Source organism: Cryptomeria japonica, chromosome 4 (assembly GCF_030272615.1).
Source record: "Cryptomeria japonica chromosome 4, Sugi_1.0, whole genome shotgun sequence".
In the NCBI taxonomy this organism is placed as follows: domain Eukaryota; kingdom Viridiplantae; phylum Streptophyta; class Pinopsida; order Cupressales; family Cupressaceae; genus Cryptomeria; species Cryptomeria japonica.
In genome coordinates, this window is record NC_081408.1 from 557,376,503 (window position 1) to 557,402,366 (window position 25,864).

Sequence of the window (25,864 nt, forward strand, 5' to 3'; positions counted from 1 at the left end):
AATAAATAATGAGTAACTTCTTTGCTTGAACCACATCCATCTTGGATGCCAGCTCAGTAGTAAGGACCTTAACTCCTAAGCCCATGGGCTGTGCTGAAGGTTGAAATCTGGGCCGCAAAAATAAACCAAAGAAAAGCTCGAGATGACAAATGATCATCTGCCCCAAAACCTCTAAATACGAAATGTGTGTGTGTGTGTGTATAAATAATTTAAATTTAATTTAAGTTAAGTTGTTTTATTTGAATTTTTATTTTATTTTTATACAATTATTAAATTTTAATCAACTCGAATTTTACAATGTTTAAATTACTTAATCTAATTTAAGTTATTTAATTTAATTTAATTTAAATTAATTAATTTATTTTAAGTTATTGTATTTAATTTTTTATTTCTTAAACAATCTTTAAATTTTATTATCTTATAGTTTATTTTTTTATTTATTAATTTAATTTAATTTATTAATTTAATCGATTGCATTAAGTTTAAATTAATTAATTTAATTTTAGTTATTTAATTTAATTACATGACATTAACATATATTTGTGCATCTATTATGTGAGTCATAATTATTATTGTATAATATTTTAGTTAGTGCCCACTTTTAATTCATTTATATTTTCCAAATCAAAAATTACAATTTTCAATGTTATAAATTTTTTTTATATATAATATTTAATAATAACAAGTTAAAAACAGCGCTATTGCTATATTTCTATCAGAGAAGTAAAAATTTATTTAAAGATATTAGCTTCTGGATAATGGGGGGCTGCAAAATCCGACGGCGAGCAAGATTTCGATGTTCTTGCAGACCTCTCGGATGCTGTGAACCATTAATTTAAAAGAATAACCCCTAAAACATTATCTATACACTTTAAAATATTGAAAAAAAAAATTATACACTTTTTCGGTTTTAGAGTTTATTAGGGTTTGTGGCGTTATAAGTTTAGAGTAGTTCTGCAGCTTTTCGGATAAGCATTGGCGAATTTCATCCACGGAGTTCCTGTTAAGGTACATCCTGCTGAAATGAATGCCCTTTCTTGTTGCATTGTTTCATTACCAATCTCAGTAGTAAGTTTTCTTTCTTCAATATGGTTGGATTTTTTCAGTCGCCATTTCCTATAACTTGATGCCATCTGAGCTTATTTCGTTTTTGATTAAAGTGGAATTATGCGAGGCAACCTATGATATGACTTCGATTAGCGAATGCGTTCAAAGCAATGTGCTATACAAATAATTTCAGTCTTCAGTATGAGGTTGCCCGCATTTTTTTTGGTTTAGCCATGTATTTTACTGTCTTGATTTTACACGCCTGCACCTTTTGAGCCTCTGCTTACCTCGATAGGTGAATCTCCATACTGGAGTTTGCGAGGAAATCTTTTGTACTTCAATGTACATTTCTATCAATGAGTGGTGCAGACGAAATATTTTGTATCCTTTTTCTTGATTTTATATATTTTCTTGCCATTGTTTGCCCAATTCCAATGCTATATCCTGTTTCCCTTATTTTTTTTCAATACTTAGACTAAAATAATGATTAACATTAAAGAAAAGGAAGAGGTTTGTAGATAAACTAAGGGAGGGAAACCTCAGTAAATTCTCACTTGGGAGAAATAATGGAAAAGTAGGGGATAGACCTACAAGGATAAGTAGCCTGCCTGGGTTTTAGTTTTTTTTTAATAAATTAGAAATGACGGTGTAATGCACAGAGCTAGCTGGTGTCAAAACTGTACAAAATGACATCTCATCCTCTTGCTTACAGGATTTTCCCTTTTTATTTTGCATAGAAGCTCTGTTAGTGATATGTGTAAAGCCTTTTTCTTCCTGCTATTTTTAATCATTATTATTGTAGTCTTCTGTTTCTTGTCCTCTCTGGACGTTTATCCTTGAGTGGTTCATGATTTTCTTTTAAAAGGGTCAAGTAATTATATTATTATTCCATTTCTACCGCAGAGAGTGAAATTTGTTACTTGTCTTAATGCTTCTACATTATGTCTCGTTGAAAGAAATAATTGTAGTAGTGTTTGTTACTTGTCTCAACTCATTCAGGTGCGCCCTGATGGAAATTTCGTATTCTGCTGTTCTAATTCTGTTGTCTCTTTTTATCTTTTTCTTATTCTATTTGAATGAGACAAGTTCAACTGAGGAATAATCTTGGCCAGTTCTGTATGCCATTTTTTTGCCCTTTCAGAACAACTGTATTTGTATTGTCTCTTCAAGCAAGGTGACCATATGAAGTTTGAATTATCATCTTCATCAACATTCACATTCATATTCACATCGTGCGCATTTTATTGCTCCTTCAAACAAGCGTCCTCAGTTAATGAATCGAATCTCCATGGACATTTACTCCCACGTTGTTTACTTTATTCCCATTCGACTCTTTGATTTTACTTCTGAACTTCCTTCCGGCACAAAGCCAATTCGTGAACATATTTTCCATGGGGTTTGTCCAATATATGGTCCAAGGAATTAATTGAATGACCTTTCGTCTGTCTTGTCCGTGTCCTTGATTGCAATCAACAACATCAATCATGGTGGATGCTGGTGCCAATCTGCAGTGCGTAAGCATGCTACTCCTGGCAGAAAAATCCCCTGTAATAGTCATGGGAATGATCATGGTTGTTCATTATCTCTTCCATTAACAGACCATCTTTGGTTTGGAGATCTACTTTTGGCATTTAGGCATCTAATGTCTACCAGTCCTGGCACATCTGTTTGTTTAGTTGATAACTTGTCTTTTTAATTTGGTTAAATGATGAGTTGAAATGTCTCAGTAACCATTAACATTTTATTCTGGAAGCTACAAGGTTCTATCTGCCCATATTTTGCTGTGTAAGAATTTTAACTATGCGATTTGAGTATTGATAGTCTATCATATAATTTTTAGTAGCACATATTTTCAACCTATGTTACTGGATCTGCCATTAGACCTGTTGTATCTGCGTTTGGTTTGAACCACATCTGTGATTCGGTTTGATTTGCATGCAGTTAGAGAGAACTGGGCGAACTTGGGCAAGATCCTTGGAAGTTTTGAACCAAGGCGAATGTGGCCATTTTTCTGGCTTTTAAAAACTTTTGTTTGCTTTTATTTCCCCACACTTGACATTGGCTGTTAAAACGATTGATCAAGTATATGATAATGTTTTGAAGGTCTTCATTTGGCTCCGCCACTTGAACTTTCCATATATTGTAATAGAGAACAAGCTAGGGGTCCTGCCCCTTGATCATGCTGTGGATGTTGCCCTTGATCCCTGCAAGGGATGCTGCTCCCAGAGACCTGAAGGGGTGCTGCCCCTTGACCCTACTAGGGGCATTGCCCCGAAATTCCCAAGAAGCTGTGGGATATGGAGCCAAAGCAAACTGACTTGGATGTTTCCACTTTCTGACATGTTATATGCTTGAGTCTGAAAGTAAGCTGACTTTTAGTGGAGTGTATGTCATCAAATGTCAACTATGTTGGTGTTGATGATTTATAAAATCTTTATAAGGTTACACGGGGACACGTTTTCGAGGTTATCAGAGATGGGGGACGACTTGGGGATGTTTCCTAGCTGTACCCAAAATCTTCCAAAATGTAGAGGATGCCACACACACACACACACACACACAAAAGGGTACACAGAGACATGTTCTCGAGGTTTTCTGCTTGTGCCCTCACATCCGGGATGGGGGACAGGTTGGGGATGTTTCGAGGTTTTCTGCTTGTGCCCTCACATCCGGGATGGGGGACAGGTTGGGGATGTTTCCCAGCCATACCAAATATCTTCCAAAATGTTGAGGATGTTTCTGAAATGGGGGGACAGCTAGGGGAGAGATTGGGGATGACCAGCTGTCTCTGGGATGCATCAGGAATGTCCTTCAGTTACTCAGTTTTCAGTTTTGGTTACACATCATACTACTTACGTAATATAGTGGAAAAACATTATTATATACGATCACTTGTTTTTGCTGAACGTTACTCTGCAATAATAATTTAAAATGTATACTAGACGCATAACATAAACTGATAAATTTTATGCATGATAACATTTACAATAATGACAATGGAAATGCTGAGAACAATTAAGTGCCAGAAAAGCAATTTAACAAAGGCTCTGGATATGCTTAGAGTAAGAAACTCTCAAATTGTATTACATTCTGCAGTGCTAAAACAAAATGACAAATTAAACAAAAAATGACAGAATTCATGGGAAAGATGAAGCAATCATTTCTTTAGTAACTGCTACATATGAACAAAAACAAACTGACAAAGTACATGTGGTTTGTATTAATACAGATATTGGAACATATATCTAGAACCTTGAGAGTACAACTACTAGTATGTGGTTGGGACAACTTTTATACAAATATGTCCCCAAAAATGGCCTCAAAAAATCTTGTCCCTGAAATGCATCCCCTGTCGCCTGTCTTGGAAACTTGGTGGAACATAGTATAACTATATATATGATATTTACATGTTTTTCGTACTGAAAAACCCAAAATGAACCCAGCTTCAATTTTTTTTTTTAGATATACAAACCTGAACCAGGATCATGATATTTACATGTTTTTGGTACTGAAAAACCCAAAATGAACCCAGCTTCAATTTTTTTAGTTGGATCTACAAACCTGAACCAGCGTCCATACCTGAACCATACCCCAACCGATAACATAGTTTTCAGATTTCAACCAATGTGTTTTCATAATAATTCATTTTCCAGCATGAGGTTGATCTTATATGTTCCTTTCATTGTATCTTTCCTTTGACACTGTGTCGAGTGCAAATGGAATAGCAAAAACTGTCCTAAAATTCAGAAAAAATGATTTTGCTATTTCATGTATTACATTAAAACATTTCAATCGTAAAATAAAAAATATAAATATGGTTTATTTAAACCTAAACCTAACTTGTATTAGATATACAACAGCTGCCTATAAAAAGCATCAATGTGCTGGATCCTGATGACTAGAGAGAGGTCACCGTATCCTCAAATTATTTTTATACATCCATATTTATTATTTTATTAAAGAACTTCACTGTCAAAAGATACTTGGTTTAATGGCAAAGTTCATTTTGTAGACAACTGGATGGTACTCGGTTCAAATCTTGTACAATACGAAAAGAAATAAAAAATCTGAAGGGCTTTATTTAGATTACTAGGGGGCGAATTACCACAGATCCAACCCCGCAGCAAGTGCTAAGAAAAGTATAGAGGAGGCAAACTACTCATGCCTCATCAAACCCATTAAAAACATATACATTTATATGATATCAATCCTCCACACAGCAATTCACCTTCTCAACCTTCATGGCAGCAAAAAGCCATAAATTTTACACAAGCAGCAATTTCTTGCATACCACGAGCCAGCCAGCTTAGTTTGATTATCCACGACCACATGAAGGTACCTTATGCAATTTTGCAATTTCTCTCCTTTATCCGTTAATCCATCAATGTTTTCATTCAGCAGGAAGGAGCTACTGGAACATAGGAAGGAATTAGCAGCCATGCATGTTTATGCAGCTGAGAGTTGGAGCCATATCAAAGACAATTATCCTTCCAATCTGCTCAGGTTAGTATTAAGTCTGCAGGGAGCTTCCTGAAGTTGACTGGGGGTTTTACATCCATTTCTTGAGCTAGGGATCGCATTCTGACATCCAATTCTGCAGACAATGGTATGCCAATCTCAATAGAAATATATTTGATAAGCTTTGACAAAACCCTAGCTGTGTTGAGCACTTTAACCTCTTCTCCCTCCAGGTCAGCTACATCTTTTTTGCCCCGACACTAAGAATTTTCCTTCTTTTCACATTACACCTCTCTGAGGCAGATGCTATCTTGCCACTGGTCCTGTTCCCGGGTGTCCAACATAGCACCACAAAAACCTACATTACTTATTACAATGATTTTCTATAAACCCAGCTGACTAACATTCAAATCTAATAGGGGCTGTGGCTTCTTTAAGCTCGTCACTGATCCTTCCTATCAATGAAGACAGTACATATGCACAATTCAAGCTAATAGCTTTTGGATTGTCACCTCTTAATTATATTTGTGATGTGACTGTTGTCATGAAGGGTTGCGCCAAATGCTAAGCCCTAAACCTCAGCAATCCTGTGCAACATTGGGACATCCTCAGGTTGTGGGTGACCTAAAACGAGGATGAACCTCTAGATTATGGGCTGGGTTCCTTTTAGAATACCTCCTAAAACTACTGATACTTGCTTGGATAAAGGATAGAGAGATGCTTGAATTGAAATTTTACTACTACTAGGAGGTGATACACCAAAAATTTAGGGTCTGAAACAATTGATTTGACTCACAATTTGATTCAACAAAGACCAAGATTTGTTCACAACTCAATCCAAATCACAGAGTATATAAATGTTTCATATGGAGGCTCTGTTTTTCAATGTTTACTTGATGGAAACAAAGTTTCACAACTTCAACTTATTGAGAAACCATTCAAACACAACATATAACCTGTGCTGCCAATGAAGTTTCTTGCTTCCACATTTTGCTTGAATGAAAAAAGAAATAAAGGATTCAAGGTAAATCACAATACTTTCTCAGTATCACACATGCACAATCAGAGACAAGAAAAATGGAGACGGAACTTGCTGCTTTTATTGAATCAGAAAATAGTTTTTTAATGTTACAAACTGAAAATTGCTTCTAAAACTGAAAATTCTGAGTTACAATTGTTGAATGCTTGCTGCGTATTGCAAGCAAAGAGAAAGGAACTAACTAAAAAAGAAGATGCAGAAGAAGTTATATAGAAAGGAAACAGCATTCCTAACTGAAAGAAGAGACTGATGTCAAACTCCAGTGCTGATCTTCAAACTCAGCTCCAACTTGCATGACTTAAGTTTTCATGCAAAAAGGTGCCTCAAACTGATGCAAACTAAAGGTTTGTGGGCCCAAAATTTGTCTTAACTCATGCATTTGCTGCAAAACTCCCTCTTTTAGGGCCTTTAACTGCTGCATAAACAAACTTCACTTCCTGACTCTCAGACTGATCCTTGAACTGCTGCATGATATCTTCAACTTGGTTATATAGAATAGGAGATTGTTGACTTCACTAGGAGTTAGGTTTCAGTCTTCTCAATGTGTAGGATGTCTTTAATGAATGTTGCCACATGCAATGCCCCCTTTTTGTTTTTTAATAAGAATTCTCCATAACAACTGAGATCTCTTGGTCATACTTTCATATCTGTACACCATGTTTCTTTACTGTCATAAAACTTTATCATGCTCTGGTTTTGAGGTTTGATTTGAAACATATTCTCTGTGGTCTGAGGGCTGTCATAAAGTACTCTTTCATGGTCATGGAATTGCATTTGTGCATGTGACAGTATTTATGCCCTTAACTGATAAAAATCTCTATTCTTTGTTTTGCTGCATTGATGAATCATGACTGTTATAATTGCCTTTCCCTGATTATGGAGGTCTTCAGTTGATTTTCCTTGGCAAAATACTGTCTTTCATGGCATTGAGTTAATATCTCCTAATGACTGTTCTTTTGACCATGTAACCTGATTTCTCTTTGCCAAGATAATGACTATCATTGTTATTTACCCATGCCTTGTTTGAAATCTGTCATTTGATCTCAGGTTACTGTTAGGTCAACTTTTCAGCTTGTGCTTGAATATACCATAACCCATATTCTCACAACTTAATCCACCTTTTCCATTTCAAACTTCTCATGACTGAGGTTTCCATTGTTTCAGTGCTTATGACTGCAAAACTTGTCACGAATCTAATTATAATATTTAATACTTTTATTGCTGCTTTCAGTTATCATCTTTTGCCCTTGGTCTTTTATGACAGTGAAAAGTCTTTTTGTATTTGCTCCTTCTTGCTACGTGCTTGTGCTTCCATTGTTGGACTGTTAAGGATTTTCCTCTTCAAAACCTTGTCCTCTCTTGGTCTCTTATGATATGGTCTTGACATATGCCCATTTCTTGACTTGAAACAAACCTTAACTTACGATAGCAAAGCACATATTTTTTAAAGTGAAATGCAACTTTAAATCAAACATGGAAAGATTTAATTTATAAGAGTCCTATATCGGGGTATGACTGTCGCAACATTCTTATTGCTGTTTCAACAGGTTGTCACTTAAATTATTTCACTGTCTTTCCCTTTATATATGTATGCACAAAATCTTCCTTCTGTGCTCTACCAACTGCAGATGCATGGCTTCTTAATAATGTCATGACCACGTGTATCTATTTCCTTGGAAAGTAGATCCCAAATCACCACAAAGTGCCACACTTTTCTTTGATTTCCAATCGCTATTCTTTCTTGTCAAACTAATGACTGCTCATATTGAACCATTACCTTGAAGAAGGTCATTATTTTGCAGTACAATGGACTGTCTGTGCTGCACTAAGACATGCCTTCATTCTTTCTTGTGTCTTGATTGTTTACCAGTGGCATCTCTATGCCCTTCTTAAGGTCTGCTCTGTCTTCCTTTGATGAGGACCGTTCTACACTTTATATTTTGCTCTGTATTATGTGATCAATAATCATGAATATCTTTCTTTATGCCCATTGTTCTCTGTGACACTTTTCTTAGCTATCTTTGAGGTGTGTCTGATATCTCCTACGTTACCCGAGTTTCCGGGACGGGGGGAGGGGGAAACATATCGATATCATATAAAAAATGATATGATATTGATATAATACTGATATCATATTTCGTATCGCTTCCATTGATTAATATTGATATTAAATTATTAATTCCATTGATTAATATCACTTCACTTTGATATTAAAAATGTTGCTCATTGCTTTAGTTAGCGTTTTAATATAAAAGAGTAGATCTATAAAAAAAATTAGTTTTTAATCCCTCCTGCTGCTGGAAACAGCTGTCCGTCTCTGAGACAATCGGGGGCCATCCCCAGCCATCCGGGGGATGGTCAATGGTCTCCGACCATATCTTTGACCATTTCTGAGTTTCCGGGACAGGTTATGAAAATTTTGTTTGATTGGGGATAGCTTGGAAACGTTTCCGGCCATCCCCCCATACTTGAAACACCATTTCCGTTTCCAAAACGCGTGCCTTTAGGGTGGAAACACGTTTCCGGGTAACACTGGATATCTCTCAATCAATTGTTTTCATGAAAAGATGAGAAGCTCAAAACACAAGGCAACAATATCATCTCCACTTTTTCAAAGGCACTGTAGCCCTAACCTTCACGGGCGGATCTCATCATGACTTACTCATACTGACTTCCTAGTGTTTCTTAAAAATCCCATTTGAGCTCACTGTACTTTGATACAATTTCACTTTCTCATTTACTTTGTTTAGACATAAAACACTGTCATCAAGATATTGCTTTTGATTTTCTTTGCTTGATGGGTGCATGGACTTCATATTAACAAAGCACTATCATTGACTTCTCTGCAAATGCTCTTTGTCTTGTGACCTGAAACACCTTGGAGCTCTGTCTTTGGACTGTTCTATTCCTGAGACTACCCCTTTGGCTGTCATCTACTGCTCTTGTACAGTGATCTTTTAAGCATGGAATATTAGCATGAATGCTATTTTTCTTGAGCAATTATTACCCTAACCAAGAGGAGACAAGACATTGTTCTAGGCATGAAATCTTAGACCTTTGCCATTTCTTTATTTCTTTATTTATTATCATTTCATTCTTGACTAGGTTTATGTACTGCTGTAGCAAAATGAAACCCCTTCTACTCTGGACCTTCAGAATGAATAGGCATTATAATCACAATGAAAATGGACGGAATAGCATGCAAAAGATATACATTTAAAACCACTAAATCTTTGCTTTCTCTTTCAATGCAAAAGAAGACTGCCACTATAGTCTCTGTTTTTTGTGAATCTTATGCATCGAATATAAACCGTAGGGCGAGCATATTCTTTAAAAGAACTTCAGAATATCTTTATGACGAAAACCCCACATAATAGAGGAAGTGATACAAGGAAACACAGACCTGGCATGCAAAATCATGGTAATGTGTCTGAAGAATGCATTCAATTTCTTACATGCATGCAAGACAGCTATCAACTCATGCTTCAACACTTTGGCGGCCATTGAAGATGGTTTTTGAACTGAAGCTTGCAAGATAGGCGTGAAAACTAGGGTTTGCTTTTATCTGGCATGAGAATCAATCTACTGCAACTGCTAACTTGAACCAAGGTTAAACTTTATGTAAACTGCAGTTTCGAACATGGGTTTACTTTTGCAACAAATTCCCTCCAAAAACTCCTAAATTAAAAGCACGTTGAAACTTGACTTGAGAATCTCATCGAATGGTCAATCAATGCGTGGATTAATATCAAGACAAATAAAGATTTTAACAAGCGAATAAAAACCTAAAGAAACCATGCAAATGAATAATTTGACATACGCATTTTGGATAAAATGACAAAAATGATAACAGCGACTTGACTCCTTATCTGAAATTTATAAAAATAATTCTAAGTTGCCCGTTCGGGTTTGGGCACCGGTTCGGGTTCGAAGAACTGGTACGCCGGTACGGCAAAATTTTGAAAAAGGGTTTGGGTTCGTTAGTACAAAAACATGTAAATTTCATATATATATATATATATATATATGCAGCCTATAAGCATGAATTAAGATTAGCATGTCACATAGCATCATATATATTATAAACAAAACCAACATAAACTTGTAATCATAGCATCATGATCATGCCATAATAGCATCATATACATCAAGTTTAATATCAAAATGACAAAATACTCAAGTATCATTGTTTCAACTTTCAACAATTTAAAGTTTAATCATCAAATGGATTCTCTTATTCATCATCCTCATTCTCCTCCTCTTCCTCATCCTCATGATTGACATTGACATTAGATGAACCAATGCCAATGCCACTTGCACTTGCACTATAAGTTTGCTCAATATCCGAGTCATCAAATGCAACACGCTGAGAATCGAAAGCATCCAAATCAGTATGCTCTGGCTCTATATCCCACATCTTCATTTCCCCTTGCTTGTAGTCATGTTGCTTGTGTGAAATGAGCCAAGTTAATGTTTCAAAACTCACTTTTAGGGTTGTATTTTAATTTTTTATATGGTGGATTTCGAGAAAAATAAATTTTGCAAAAAATACACCATTTTTGGGCTGTCAGACCCCTGGGTTCGACCTGGTCCAAACCAGGCCTGTGAATCACAAACCCTGTCCGGACCACAGGCTGACCGGACCAGGACTGCGAACCAGTACCAGGGGTCTAGGGGGGCAAACCCTGCAACTTAGATATTATAATTATTTTACTTGTATATAAGAGGGTCTACTTTTTCAAATCACTTTTTGAAAAATTAAGGAAAAAGTCGGAAATAGCACTTGGGTGGGGGCGGCGATTACTCCGGTTTATCTTGACCTTTTGCAATGTTATGCTATTATAATTTTATGAATTCCTATTGCTTCTACTTGAGTATGCATATCCATCTACTATTACAGAGATATCTGTTGATTTTCAACACTTTGATATGTAGAATGGGGATTGCCTGGATATTTCATATTTTTTGTCTGGGCTTGGTTATGGCTTGTCTATGTCATTGTCCTCTAAGGATGATATAATAAATACTTAACTATAATAGTCTTAAAAAATGGTGACTGTCAAGCGTTCTAGTGTTGTATAGGAAGATTATGTGTGATACTGTGTCCTTATGTTTTTGTCGTTTCAACCTTAAGATGCCCAGAGATGTCAAAATACATGGATCATAACAATTTCTTTGTGATTTGGAACTTTTCAAGAAGCAGGCTCCTGGCTACCTTCCAAGGAGTACATTTAATTTCTTTTATGTTTTGGATGCATTATCTACATGGTTGTGGACATTAATCGAACTTAACAGTACAGATACAGGATTCCCTAGAGAGGAAGTCTTGTCTTGATATAAGGCACTTTGATATCACAAACTGCCTTGATGCCATTGATAAATGGTTTTGAATTGGAATTAGAATTTTAGGACCTGCTAGTTGAGTCGACTTGCTTCTGCAGCTGATATTGATTCTTAATAGTCTTGTAAAATACTGCTTTTATCAAGGAGGATATGCTGCAGAAATTTATTCAGATATCAATGTTTGGAAACAAACATTAGTTTTTGCTTGGTGAAATCTTGGGTGAGGTTATGTACTGTATTTAGCTATGTGATATAAGACTCGGCCAAACTCATAAGATTTTAAGCCTCAGTCATGCTTGAATATGTACATGTTATACAAGAATTTAGACCACGGTTGCACTGTGATATACCCTATTTTTGTTACCACAACCTTGTCTTTTGGATTTGTGGGACTCTCTTGTTGCAATGAGTGGGATTTGGATCTTGGGATTATGGGTCATATTTTCATGCTTTTAGAGTTGACTGCATTACCATTATACTCTATATTCATTTAGGCAAACCAATTCATCCGTTGAGTTTGTACTTTTGTTGCAGCACTGGCACATAAACAACATCGAAGGTTATGTTTTGTTGTATCTATTTGGGAAATACCTTTGTTCTTGTGTCAAGCTTTCCATCGACTATCGTGACACCCGTTAAATATCCAAAATGTTGTCTTATTGGCTATGAAAATATTGTCTTTTAGCTCTGATTGATTTAAATTTTTTTTTTCTAAACATTAGAGATTGCATCATTAACTTTTTTATTGATTTATGTTTGATATTCATCTACTATGACCTGATGGTCACAAGAAGGGGTTCTTGTGAGTCTTATTACCCATAAAATATAGGTTGACGATGACAGTTCATAAAAATGTAGAGTTATCTTAAATTGTAGTCTCCTTGCAGCTTTGCATATTGCTTAATGCAGTGTCAAAGAATTCCTTATTCCAATCAAGATATTGCTAGTCCGAGTCCAAGGAAGTCTCAGTGAGGCTGAACAAGCATACTTGTTAGGCAGTGTCACAACACTTTTGAGCCTTGAGTGCAGACAACTAATCTGGTCAGACTCGTGTTCCCAAATCTGGTCAGACTTGCGATCCCTGAGTGTAGATTTGGCGAGTCAATTTTTACAGTAGAAGTGAAAAATATAAAGAACATTCTCAACTAAAAATGTACTTCAATTTTTGCATTTTGAGGCTATTCTTTATTACAGACTAGCACTTGGCATTTGCAGAGAAGTCCAAACTTTTGACCATGATACTTTTGTTTTTGATTTACAGGGTTCAATAATTACCTTTAATAGAAAATTAAATAGAAGATGAAGAATAAAGTACGTTTCTGCTTCAATGGGTTTTAATTATAAATTAATTGAAAAACTCTATATTATGATTTAATATAAGACAAAATATTAAATAAGTTATTGTAAAAAATTGTCATTCCTTTGGGATTTTTAAATGAATTTTCTTTCTTGCTAATTTCAAGTTAATCCACAATATTTCTTATTTACAAATTTCAGGGCAATGCACAATTTTCTTTGATGTTTTAAAACTAATAGTGACGCAACGTTTGAATTCCTAATCTAGGGACATTTTAGACTACTATGGGTATAGTTCGTCTGCGGTTGGCCAGAGTTGGTTGTACCCATCGTCCATTTTTTCGGTTAGTTGCCACTGATAGCGCAGCAAAACGTGATGGAAGACATTTAGAGAAGTTGGGTTTCTATGATCCATTGGTAGTGAAGGAAAAAAAGAAGGATAAAAAGAAGAATAAAGAGAAGGATAAAGATGACCAGAAGGATAAAGAGAAGGAGATGAGTATCAATATTGAAAGAGTCAAGTACTGGCTCTCTGTTGGGGCTCAGCCCACAGAGACGGTTCAACACCTGCTTTCTAAAGCAGGACTGTCAGCAATGGATCGAAAAGGTGGTCAGCGTAATCGGTATGTCATTGATCCTTCGACAGGCCGGCCTGTGGCTCCTGAGAAAAATCAAAAGAACTTTTCTGATATAAAGGATGATTTTTCTGTCGAACAGATATAGTAGTTTATTTATATAGATGGCTATGCAAATTGTTGTTTGATACAGGCTTATTTAATTTTTGTTATTTATATACTCTTATTTTAAGGCCTGAATTATTTCTTACTTGCAATCTGAATATAGTCCATTGAAGTTTTAAGCAAAAATCGTACAGGCTATGCATTTATGCTCATTAGCTTTTATAAGTGCTTGGAAGTGGGATGATGGCTAGTGAGTGAGCAAGATGTCTATATAATCGATATTTCTAGACTGCAGCTTAATGCAAATCCGATTTTCCCTAAATAGCAACTGAACACAGAATTGTTGTCAAGTTATGGGGGACGTTAACCAGTAGTTTGTTTTGATTTGCAAAATTCCATACAAATATTTGTTAGGTTTCAGTAGTTAAATCTTTAAAGGTTTGATTTGGTTGAATGGTTTAGCTGGATCTTTCTATTTTGGTTTAGGTCTCAATTTTGTTGATTTTACATGGAAATCTGGGTGGTCATGGATGTTGCTTTTCATTTCAGGGTTACTAGCAGGACTTCTTGATTATCTTTTCTAGTTATCTACCCTGATGATGGATCATAGAGTTTGATCCAAAACATTGGAAACAAAAAACATGCATAGTCAAATCCAGAAGCAAAATCTTGATATCATTATGAACTGTGGAAACCTTATGAATTTGACATATTTTTCATTTTAAGGGTACTTGTAGGACCTCATTGTGCAGTAGAAGCTTACATTCTAGTGTGAGATGCTCAATGAAGTGGGTCAACTATTGTTTTGCTGAATTTTCACTCGGTACTTCTATTATTCGAGCCGCTTTAGGCACATCTCTGTTAAAGAGACTGCCTTCGTGCAAGCTTAGTCCTATATTATTGTTTCTTTACTCTTTATCTAGTTTTTGGTGCTTGATTGAGTACTTAGTTTTGCTTGTCTGGTAATGTCAGCAAACAAAAGATTAATTATATGTGCTTGAAACATTCTTATAAGATAAAAATGACATTGAAAAACAAAAAAACGGAAGTTCCATAGACGGGATGGGTGTAAGGTTGCAATGATAGCTGTTAGGAATATGACTTTTGAATTGTGTTTTTAAATGTTTTTGTTGTCAACTGTCCTAAATTTCTTTGACACAATCATAAATTTATTAGAGTTATTAAAATCAATGTACAAGTAATTCAAGTAGTCTGTCCAGTTGGGTGCTATCTCATACGAGGGTTAAAAAAAGGCCTTTCTGAAGGCTGATTTTCTGTGTATCTTGAGGACCCTTTTGAGCTTGTTCTACTAGCAGCATGCTGGAAAATGCTAATGATCTGAGTTGCAGTTCAAATTTATTTGCTACTGTACACTAAATATTGCTAGTTATGTTTTCTCATTCGAGGCCAAATGCACAGCTCAGATGTATGTTTGGGCAGATGCATATTTTTTTTAAATCTAGGTAAGGGCTTCACAAGGTGTGGAGAACATTTATAATGCAAGTAGGTGCAATATTCTATGAATTTTGAGACAAAAATAGAAATGCAGTACTCGTCAATGGCTGTATCTAGATATGGCCCGGCTTGGCCTGTAGTTGCCTAATTTGATTTTAATCAGGCAAGGATAAGTCATGCCCATTAAAAAGAGAATAAACGTTACTCCTGTGTACTGAAGCAATTTGGTAGTGGGTTGGGAGGACAAAGGGGGCTTTGCAAAAATTTCCTTTTGAAAATCATTAACATGTATCGGTGCTCTCGGAAAGCTAGAACGTGAAAACAAACTATTTAAAAGTTAGGCATAACAAAACAAATTGTACATAACAAATATATATATATATATATATATATTTAAATGTATAACATATAATTCATATATATGTGGGCTTTGCAAAAATTTCCTTTTGAAAATCATTAACATGTATCGGTGCTCTTGGAAAGCTAGAACGTGAAAACAAACTATTAAAAAGTTAGGCATAACAAAACAAATTGTACATAACAAATATATATATATATATATTTAAATGTATAACATATAATTCGTATATATGTTTCAAAATATGTTATATGGTTTTTATATACAATTAGGTATATTAGTGTTATTTATCAATAGTACTACACAAATTATATAAGAAATATAGAATATGAAATGCTCATGTGCAAAAGAATAAAGGATAAAAAATAAAATCTACCTCAAGATATTTAGTTCATCAATTTCAATAAATTCGAAATGATGAAAACAGGATACAAAGCATGTTTATTCACTTCGTAACGCGCAGGAGAGATTTCTGTATAACATATGTAAGCACTTGTTTCCTTCCCCTTGCTGTATGAGCTGGATTGGGACAGTTGATCCCTTGTATCAGAGCATGCTCTCGCCTCATGTGAATCAAGCATTCGGTATTGAGGATGGATTAATTCTTGTAGCAGAGTTTTGATTGGTGGATCAATTCGTATATGAGATTTTTGATGAATTTTTAATGTCTAATTGATTTTTGGTGCCAAATCTTGTTCAACATAGTTGTACATCTCATTCCTTGTCGATGACATGGGCACCATAGACTCATGGCGAGGCCTGATTGAGATTGCAAATAATGGACACTTTACTTTCAAGCGGGTAAAGAACGACACTTTTAATGGATGCATAGAGACCCACCAACATCTTTACTCTTACATTTCTAATCTGTCGACATATGACATCCTATAGGTCCAAGATTGTTGTATTGGTGACGGGTTCTTTTTTTAAAGACTATAGTGCGCCGGGTACATTTTTAAATATGATTGGTGATGTTAGCATGAGACATTGATTTATTATGAGAGAGAGCTAGTGTTAGGGTTAGTTGATAAACACCTACTCATTCATGATTTGAGATGATGTCGGGTAATTTTTTTTACGTGATCGGTGATGCTTACAAGACAGAGGTTGATTTGCAATGAGAGAGAACTAGTGTTATTAGTTCTTAAATACTCACTCATTCATGGTCTGAAATGTCGCTTTAAGGGACAATCTCATAGGACTCTCATATGGTTGGATACATTAACTAGGAGGAAAATGATAACTAAGAGTCCTAGAGGATCCAAGATTTGGGAGTCTAAAGTTTATTATTTTGAGGTCCTTTGGGAGACCTAACTTTTTTGATGCTTAGCAAAAGAGTTACTTTTCCACATTGCATGGGGAGACTTGTATGCTTGTCTACACACTTTGCTTTATAGTTTCCATGATAAAGCCTTTTGTAAGCTATAACAATGTGAATAGGACTATCTCTAAACATGCTATGATCTAACTACTGGTAAAGTGCAACTTAGGGAGTAATGTATGCATGCATGATGAGTCTTGACTATTAGGTCATATTACCTACTCATACAAATTTCTCATAAATTGGAGTAAAGGAGAAAATTGAGTGGGAGCAAAACTTCTCTTCAAAAAGAGATGATACGATATATTTCCCTAATGTGAGAGAAAGAAGAGACTCTATAGCCCCCTCACAAGATGATGCTCAAATGCTTTTTTATCTGCCTTGGTACAAAGAACTTTTGGATGCTCTCGGCGAAGTGCCTCAAAATCTTGATGCAATAGATGATGGCGGAGAAGATGAACCGTTCTTTCTAGAAGTAGTTTCCATCTATAGCTTTTCCCTTTTTGAAATATATTTGTTGAGGTGCAGTCATGATAATTTATTTTCTATCTTTTGACTTCTTAGATGTTCAACCTTCACATAGAGCTTTGTAAACGCTTCAATGGGTTTTTTCAAGGTTAGATCTCTCCAATGGGCGTTTTGAAGGTCCAATTAGAAAAACTTGAAATAAAAACATACAAATCTTGAAGGTTTGTGATTGCAAACTTGAAAGATAGAAGAATAAGCTTTGATAAACCCCTCTTTGATGTAATATTTGGTGACCCCTCCATCTTTTGGCACTTCATAATTTAGTGCTTTTTACAATTCATCAAGGTCCATTGCATAGAGAATGTCAAAACATGTACTTTTGCAAAAAATAGTGCTCATTTTGAAGCTTATGTATAAAAGTTATTTGACAATCAAAATCTTGCTAAATGACATTTTTTTTAATTAGATCCACACTAAACTAGCACTTGCACCAAAAGGAGGTGTAATGGTTATGCCGATAGTAAGATATACGTTAAATAAGGGTACAAATCATAGGAATAGTGATAATAATATATAGGATCTTTCATTGTACATTGTAGTTTTTTACTATATAAGGGAACAAAAACCTAATGACATGGATTACAACGAATAGATTTGATTGTGACCATTGATATGTTTTCTTTGTTAGATATAAGGTTATTGTTAGGTAAAGAATTAGGGTTAGGCTTAGCCTTAACAATTATCATTATCAACAAATTGTAAGGAGAAAGGATAGCTCCACCTTACCTAAAACTTGAAGAGCACCGCATGAAGGAGCAGCAGCAAGGCAAGAATGGAGTGACTTGGGAAAATGAGGGTGGGAATGTGGGAATAAGGTGTGGGGAAAATAATTTGCATAGTGAATGCCAAACAAAAAATAAAAGGTGAAAAAATGTCTTGTAATTGATGCAAACACAATTACCCATGTGCCCACTAATGGAGTGACTTGGGAAAATGAGGGTGGGAATGTGGGAATAAGGTGTGGGGAAAATAATTTGCATTGTGAATGCCAAACAAAAAATAAAAGGTGAAAAAATGTCTTGTAATTGATGCAAATACAATAGAAATATAGACCCCAAGCACATCAATATTATTGACCCACGGTACTATCTTTATTTTCATAGTATTGGATTACTATTTTTTATTTTATTTTATTTATATTTATTAAATTAATTATAAAAAAATAAAATTACAATATTATTACTACAATAATTTTTTTAATAAAAAACAATATATAAAATATATACTTCATAAAAAATTTAAACAACAATTGGAAGACCAAGGGTCAATACAACCAACAGAAGACCAAGAGTCGCAACTTAGAATTCTACACAAAGGTGTCCCTCATGGGAGTTGAACTTGGGTCTCCAAATTGAAAACTCAATGCTTTAACCAACTAAGCTCAACCCCTTGGACCTTCATAAAAAAATTAAAAATTTAGAATACAATGAATATAAATTTAATAAAACTATTTTTTAGTATATAGTTAAAAAAATATATTTAAAAATAATATATTATTTGAAGTCCGCTAGTTAAATATACAGTATAATTAATAAATAAAGTTTTAAATTTCAAACATATAATAAAGAATTTATTAAAAATAAAATAAAATATAATATAATTAAATATTTTAAAATTTTATTATAACATAAAATATATAGAAAATAAAATAAAATTTAAAATATAAAGTTAAATGTAGAATATTTAGCTAATTATGAAATATATAAGAAACCAATATTAAGTAATATCAAATATTCAATATAGAGATCTATGTAAAATTGAAAACTATAAAATAGAGATTGACAAAATTTTATTTTAATGAAATTGATAGAGTTAGCTTTTAAGAAAAGTCTATATTTTCATTATAATATTTATACTATATTACAATTTTTAATTTTATTTTATTAAGATAAGAGTTATAATTAATATTGTATATCTATTATAAAAAATTACATAATTATAAATCAAAATTAAATTTATTATTATAATTAAATTAATTTATCTAGTTATAAGTTTGTCATTATATGAGACTCGTTCATTAATCTACACTCAACAAGTTCATAGCGATGTAAAGGTTTTAGTTTGATAGATCATATAGATGTTTATCAACCCTATTAGTGCTATGTGTGTAGTGCTAGTACACAGAGAAAATTTTTCAAATTTTAAATATTCATTAATTAAATAAAAATTCCTTAATTATTTGAATATAAATATGCAAGTAGTTTTAGTTTAAAAAAATCAAATTTATCTTTTCATTTTCTAGAAAACCTATGGTTTTGGCTATACTTATGTGATCGTTTGGGAAGCCATAAAGCCTATTTAAAATCATAAATTATAAATATGTTCTAACATTCAAAGACTTTCCTTTTTTAAATTATCAGATTTATATATCTTTTAATTATAAAACTATTATGATTAATTCTAGTTGTAAAATCAATTTCAACTTTAATTTTTATTTTTATATTCAATCAATTTGATATCATATTATCATAATTTCTTAATAATAAATTTTGTTTTTCCCTTATTTTTCAATAGATGATATTATTTTTATTAGTTTAAATATTTAATATTTTTATTTTAAATAAATTCCTACATTTATTTTATTATCTTGTTATTTTATCTGATTTCAAATAAAATCTTGTAATTAATTTTTAACCTAAAATCATCTATAATACTAAAAATAAAAATCTATTTAAACATAAGTGAACAACATTATTAAATCATTATATTAATACTAACAATAATAACAAATTTAAGAATAATGTGGGGCTTCTTGCCTGTAGAGCCTACATCCTTGGTTCAAACCATACAATTTATAAAAGAAAATTGTGATTTTGCTGCCGCTGCTATGTCGCCTGTTGCCCTAAGGCCGAATGCCGCTCCCGTCTTGCCTCCTGCTGCTGCTGCTGCGGGGAGCTCTGTGAAGGATGCTGTGGGGGCTGCGAAGGGGGGCAACGCGAAGGTCTTTGTTCGGGCCTTGGCGGGGGGTCTGAGGGTTTCTTCTGCAAGTTTGCATTCTTCTTTGCGAGCCTTGCCCTCTTCGAGGGTGGGTGTTGGGTCTGCTTCGACTCGTAGGGGCTCCCATGCTGGCATGTTGCTGAAGGATGCTCTTGTGGCTGCTCCTTGCAAGCCCAAGATTGTTCCTCCTGTTACTAATATAGAGGGTAGTGATACGGTGCATTCGATGCCCTCTGATTCAGATCGAGCTGCCTGTGGTTTGGGGCCTGTGACTGTTACCATTTGCAAACCATTGGCATTCCGGGTGTCTGCTGATATTGATCAGGAGATCATCCACAACTCCTTTGTGTTTCGAGTCTCATGGTTTGATTTGTAGGTTTCAGGGCTTTTGGCCAAACCTTCCTCAACTGCACAGTTGGATTTCTAAAAGTTGGTAACCGATTTTAAAAGGTTTAATTAACATTTTTCCTTCAGCCAAGGGCTTTTTCATTGCTAAATTTGAATATGAAGAGGATAGATCGAAAATTTTATGTACAAATCCTTTCAGCTGGGAGGACAAATTTGTTTTGATGGTTAAACCCTGGTTCTTGGGTTTTAATCCTTCTACTGATTCATTTAATGAGATTCCTATCTGGGTTAGGCTCCCTAACCTTCCCCTTCATCTATGGACGGACTCTCTGCTAGAGGAAGTGGGGGAGGCTTTAGGCGAATTCCTAATGATTGATAAGGACTCTTACCAAATTTATCATTCTACTTATGCTCGGATTTTGGTTAACGTTGATGCTTCTAAAGGGCTTCCGCTGAGATAGAAATTGAATCTTCTTTGGGATCTTGGGTCCAACCGCTTGACTTTGAGGGTATCCCCTTTAGATGTCGAAAGTGCTTCCGGACTGGACATGTTGCCGCACGGTGTGAATCAGATTAAAAAAAAAAGAGATTTGCTTCTTGGTGGAAAGGTGCCTCCTCTGAACACTATTTTATTAAAAAGAAAAGCTTTTCCCAGGTGGCTGCACAGGCTCCTTAGGCCAAGCCTCTCGCTGCTGCCTCTGTTTTTGGTGCTCAGGAGTGTGGGGATGCTTGCGGTGGCATCCCAAATGATCGTTTGAAGAATGCTAGATCTTCTTCCTTGGTGGATGACCTTCCCGCTTCCCAGATTGATGCTGGATCTTTGTCTGATCCTTCGATTTCTGTTGTCCTTGCCTCTCCGGAAGCTGGCTCTGTTCCTCCTAGTGATGAGAGGTTCTCTATTCTAGATCCATCCTCTTGGCAAAAGGTTGCTGCTAGGGTTGAGGAGGGATGGATTATTGTTAAAAGTAAAAAATCTAAATCGTCTCAGTCCTCTTTTGATATGACCCTTTGATCCCATAAGGGTAGGTCAAATTCTTGATCCGTCCTGGTTGGGTTGGGGCTGCTGGTCTCTTGCAGCCCGCTCGTTCTTGTTGGGGGTCCTTTTTGTGTCGTACCCCATCCTTGGTTTGGCCATGTTGTGTCTCATTTGTGTTCTATTTCTTTGAGTGGACTTTCAAGTTTATCTTTCGGTTCGGGTTGCAGGTCCTTCCAAAACCTGCCTTGTATAGGGTTTCGGGTCCCTTAAAACCTATTTTTCCTTAATCAAAAACAAATTTAAGAATAATAGGAAATTAGATGATGGCAGAGCTAGGGTTTCGCAGGGACAACTGACAGAGGAAGGTATGGAATTACAAGGGTCGGAGGATAGAAGGCTATCAAAATAGAGAATGACGTCCTTTGTTTTGGGCATGACAGGGACTGGAATTTTTTTTTTCCAAACCTGTGAATGGATGGAATACTTTTGTTCATACAGGCCAAGAGTGGGAGTGCAACAAATGGGGTTTTGCAGCCATTCACTCAGGGCCTCAAGTCGATTTTAAATCGATCAAAAAGAAGTTTTGGAGGCCACTACATCAAAATACAAAACTGCTGGCAAGAAAGGTATACATTGGCCTTGAACATATGCATGTCGTCTCCTTACTTATTGAGAACCAAGAAGGGAAAATATCGGTTCATCTCCTGAAGAGTAGGGCTTTTTTTATGAAATAGAATGGGGAGTGGCCGACTTTTTCTAGAGTACGGTTCTGAGTAGATGCAAATTGGGGTGAGGCGCGTGTCTTGAAAAATCTTCCAAATGGATTTTATTTGGTAATAAGCCCTAGTGAGAAAGACAAGGAATGGATTCTGAATAGTGGTCCTTTTTTAATGGGAGGAAAACAGTTTTTTATAAAGGATTGGAGATCGAATTTTGACCCTAAAAAGGAGGAAATCGATGTTGTACCCTTGTGGATTCGACTTTACAGTCTTCCCCATGAATATTGGGATACTGAGATGTTTAAAATGATTGGTGACAAACTAGGTGGCTTCTTAAAAGCATATGAGGTTTTAGAAGACAAGGATTATAGTATGTATGCAAGGATATGCATACAGTGGCAAGCGGTTCATCTACTACCGCAATTTATTGAGTTAAAATCTAGAGAGGGTGTGTGGAAACAATCTATTGAAGTCGAGGATCTAACTGATATATGTGCTATGTGTAAGAAAAAAGGTCATACAAAGGATGTGTGTTAGAGTTATAATGAAGGGAAAAATCTTAGCTAGAATAGATTGTAGGACTAACTGATTAGTTTGACAGAGACCAATGCTCGGGCAGAGGATGGAGTAGTCAATAAGACATCCAAGGAAAGAACTTTCAAAGTGATGCAACAGTCCCCAAAGATGTAGAGAAGGAATTTCAGAGCTATCTTAATAAGGTGGTCCCAGGTAATGTGGAGGAAGAGATCCAGATGGAGGAGGCAAATTTGCCGGACAACAACAATGCTCCTTTAGATGCATGAAAAAATGATTAGATTTTTGGAGGTAGTACGGTGGAGCATGTGTTTAAGATATCGGAGGTGAATCCAGTGAGCTTGGATGGTGATAAATATTATCAAAAGAAGGCAGAAGAGGAGTGCGTAGCAAACCCTTCAATCCTTGAAACTGCTAATGGGGAGAAACCTTCATCTTTTGAAGACATAGAGATGAGGGCAGAGGAAGGTGTCTGTAGTCAGGATAAAGCATCCAGTAGTACCTTTCAGGATAGAGGGATGACCCCAAATGTTCTATCCTATGATGATAAAGAGACGTGACAAAGAGACGATAATTGTTCAGAGAGAAAGGATCAGAAGAATCATAGTGAGGAGGATTTTGATGACGATGTTTTCAAGGATATACAAATTTACCCTATTAGATATTTGAATTTTATTGATGAGGACAACAGAGATATGGACTCTCTAGTGAAGGAGGAGTCAGACTCTATAGATTTTGAGGAAGAGATTAATAATTTGGATGATTTAGGCTTCTAGGAGGCTGTGGGACAAATGGGATCGAGATCTTTGAATTAGAGAAATTCTAAACAACGCAAACCAAAGATTAGGGAGAAAAATTCTAGAGGTGCAAAATCTAATCAGGAACGACTTGTGATAGCAGTTAGTGGAAAGGGGCAAACCAAATTGAGATCAAGAAGAGCTTATGACTCTTCCCAGAGGCAATAAGGTGCATTTCGTGGAATGTTAGGGGCTGCAATGCCCTTGACAAACAGTGTGGGTTGGCTTCTCTAGTATTGTAGAAAAATTGGACCGCTTTTTCTTGGTTGGTGATTGGGTGTCGCATCCATGGTTGACCGAAGTTGCCATTTTGCCAATTCATGGGTCACACCATCACCCGATCAACCTTCTCATTCAAAATGATTTTTCTCTTGCAAGGTGTCCCTTTAAATTCAAAATGATGTGGTTCCAAGCTGAACGTTTTAGAGATTTGGTGGAGGATTGGTGGAGTTCACCAGATTGGAATGGTAATCAAGCTTTTAATTTTCATAAAAAAATGCAGTATCTCAAAGAATGCCTTAAAAATGGAACAAGGAAAATTTTAAAAATGTGTTTGTTGAGAAGTTATTTATTGAAAAGGATTTAGAAGCTCTTCATAATCGTGTAATTCAATATGGAATGGTTGAGGCTGATTTTGTGGAAGAAAAAGTACTTAATCAGGATTATGTGGAGCTTTTGGCAAGACAAGAAATATTCTGGAGACAAAAATCTCATGAAACATGGTTAAAGGATAGCGATAGAAACACCAAATTCTTTCATAGTTCTGTTAAAGTGAGGCGATCTTGTAACAAAATCTTTTCACTCCATAATAAAGATGGGGTTGAAGTGCTTGATTAGATGGACATTTAGGAGGCTGTAGTGAGTTTTTTTCAAAAGCTTCTGTTGGATGATACACAAAATATGGTGGACGAGAATTTTCTGGAAATCATACTTGAATGTATTTCAGGTGCACAAAATCGTATTTTGATGGATAAGGTCTCTTTGGAAGAAGTGAAAAAGACACTTATTGATTTAGGGGGAGATAAAGCTCTAGGCCTGGATGGCTTCTCGACAGCCTTATTTCAAAAATTCTGGGATCTCTTCGCAATGGATTTATGGAGAGTTGTTGAGGAGTCTAGAGAGGGGGGATTTATTTTGAAAGACTTTAATAACACTTTCATTGCCCTAGTCCCCAAAAAGAGTTCAATTTCTTCTTTTGAATATTTTCATCCTATTTCTTTATGTAATACTGTATATAAGATTATCTCAAAAGTCATTGCAAATAAATTGACGATGATTCTGAAGTACATTATTTCAGAAGAACAAAGTGGTTTTTCCCCGAATAGATCAATTGTGGAAGGCATCATTGTTGCTCATGAGGCCATTCACTTGATTAGATCTGCGAAAACAGATAGAATGATAGTCAAGCTTGATATCCATAAGGCCTATGACAAGGTGAATTGGTGCTTTTTGTTTGTTGTGTTGGGGAAGTTTGGGTTTAGCTTAGAGTGGATTAATTGGGTTAAGAGTTGTGTTTGTTCCCCACGTTTCTCTATTCTAGTTAGCAACAACCCGCAAGGGTTTTTTGAATCCTCTAGGGGTTTAAGGCAAGGGGATCCAATATCCCATTTCCTCTTTATTATAATGGCAGAAGCTTTAGGTCGTTTGATTGCATAGAAAAGGGATGATGGTTTGTGGAAAGGGGTAAAAGTGGCTCAAGGTGTAAGGACTATATCTTATTTACAATTTGTTGATGATACATTACTTCTTGGGGAGGCGTCTTTAAGGGAAGCAATGATCATGAGGAGCACACTTGATAAGTACTCTCAATGGCTAGGACAAAAAATCAACTGGAGGAAGTCATAAATTTTCTTCTTTAATATGGATGTGGGGAAGCAGGGGGAGATATCTCAGATTATGGGAGTGAAGATAGGTGGACTCGTAGGAAAATATTTGGGCATCCCACTTTTTGGGGGTGTGAGTAGGTCATCTATATAGAAGAATTTGGTGGATAGCTACATTCAAAGGATGAATGGGTGGAAGAGTAAA

The 25,864-nt window shown here is 35.4% G+C and overlaps 1 protein-coding gene across 2 annotated transcripts; it reads left to right on the top strand.

Annotated features, from left to right (window-relative positions):
- The first annotated feature begins 766 nt into the window (after positions 1–766).
- On the top strand, positions 767–14,075 carry LOC131029446 (uncharacterized). Of its 2 annotated transcripts, none has more exons than XM_057959934.2 (2): positions 767–1,008; positions 13,452–14,049. In XM_057959934.2, exon 2 carries the CDS (start codon positions 13,469–13,471, stop codon positions 13,904–13,906), a length of 438 nt encoding a protein of 145 aa, XP_057815917.1. In that variant the 5' UTR covers positions 767–1,008; positions 13,452–13,468; the 3' UTR covers positions 13,907–14,049. The 2 variants fall into 2 exon arrangements, with proteins under 2 accessions (XP_057815917.1, XP_057815918.1); XM_057959935.2 differs by having other exon boundaries at positions 897–1,068; positions 13,452–14,075.
- The last annotated feature ends 11,789 nt before the right edge of the window (positions 14,076–25,864 follow it).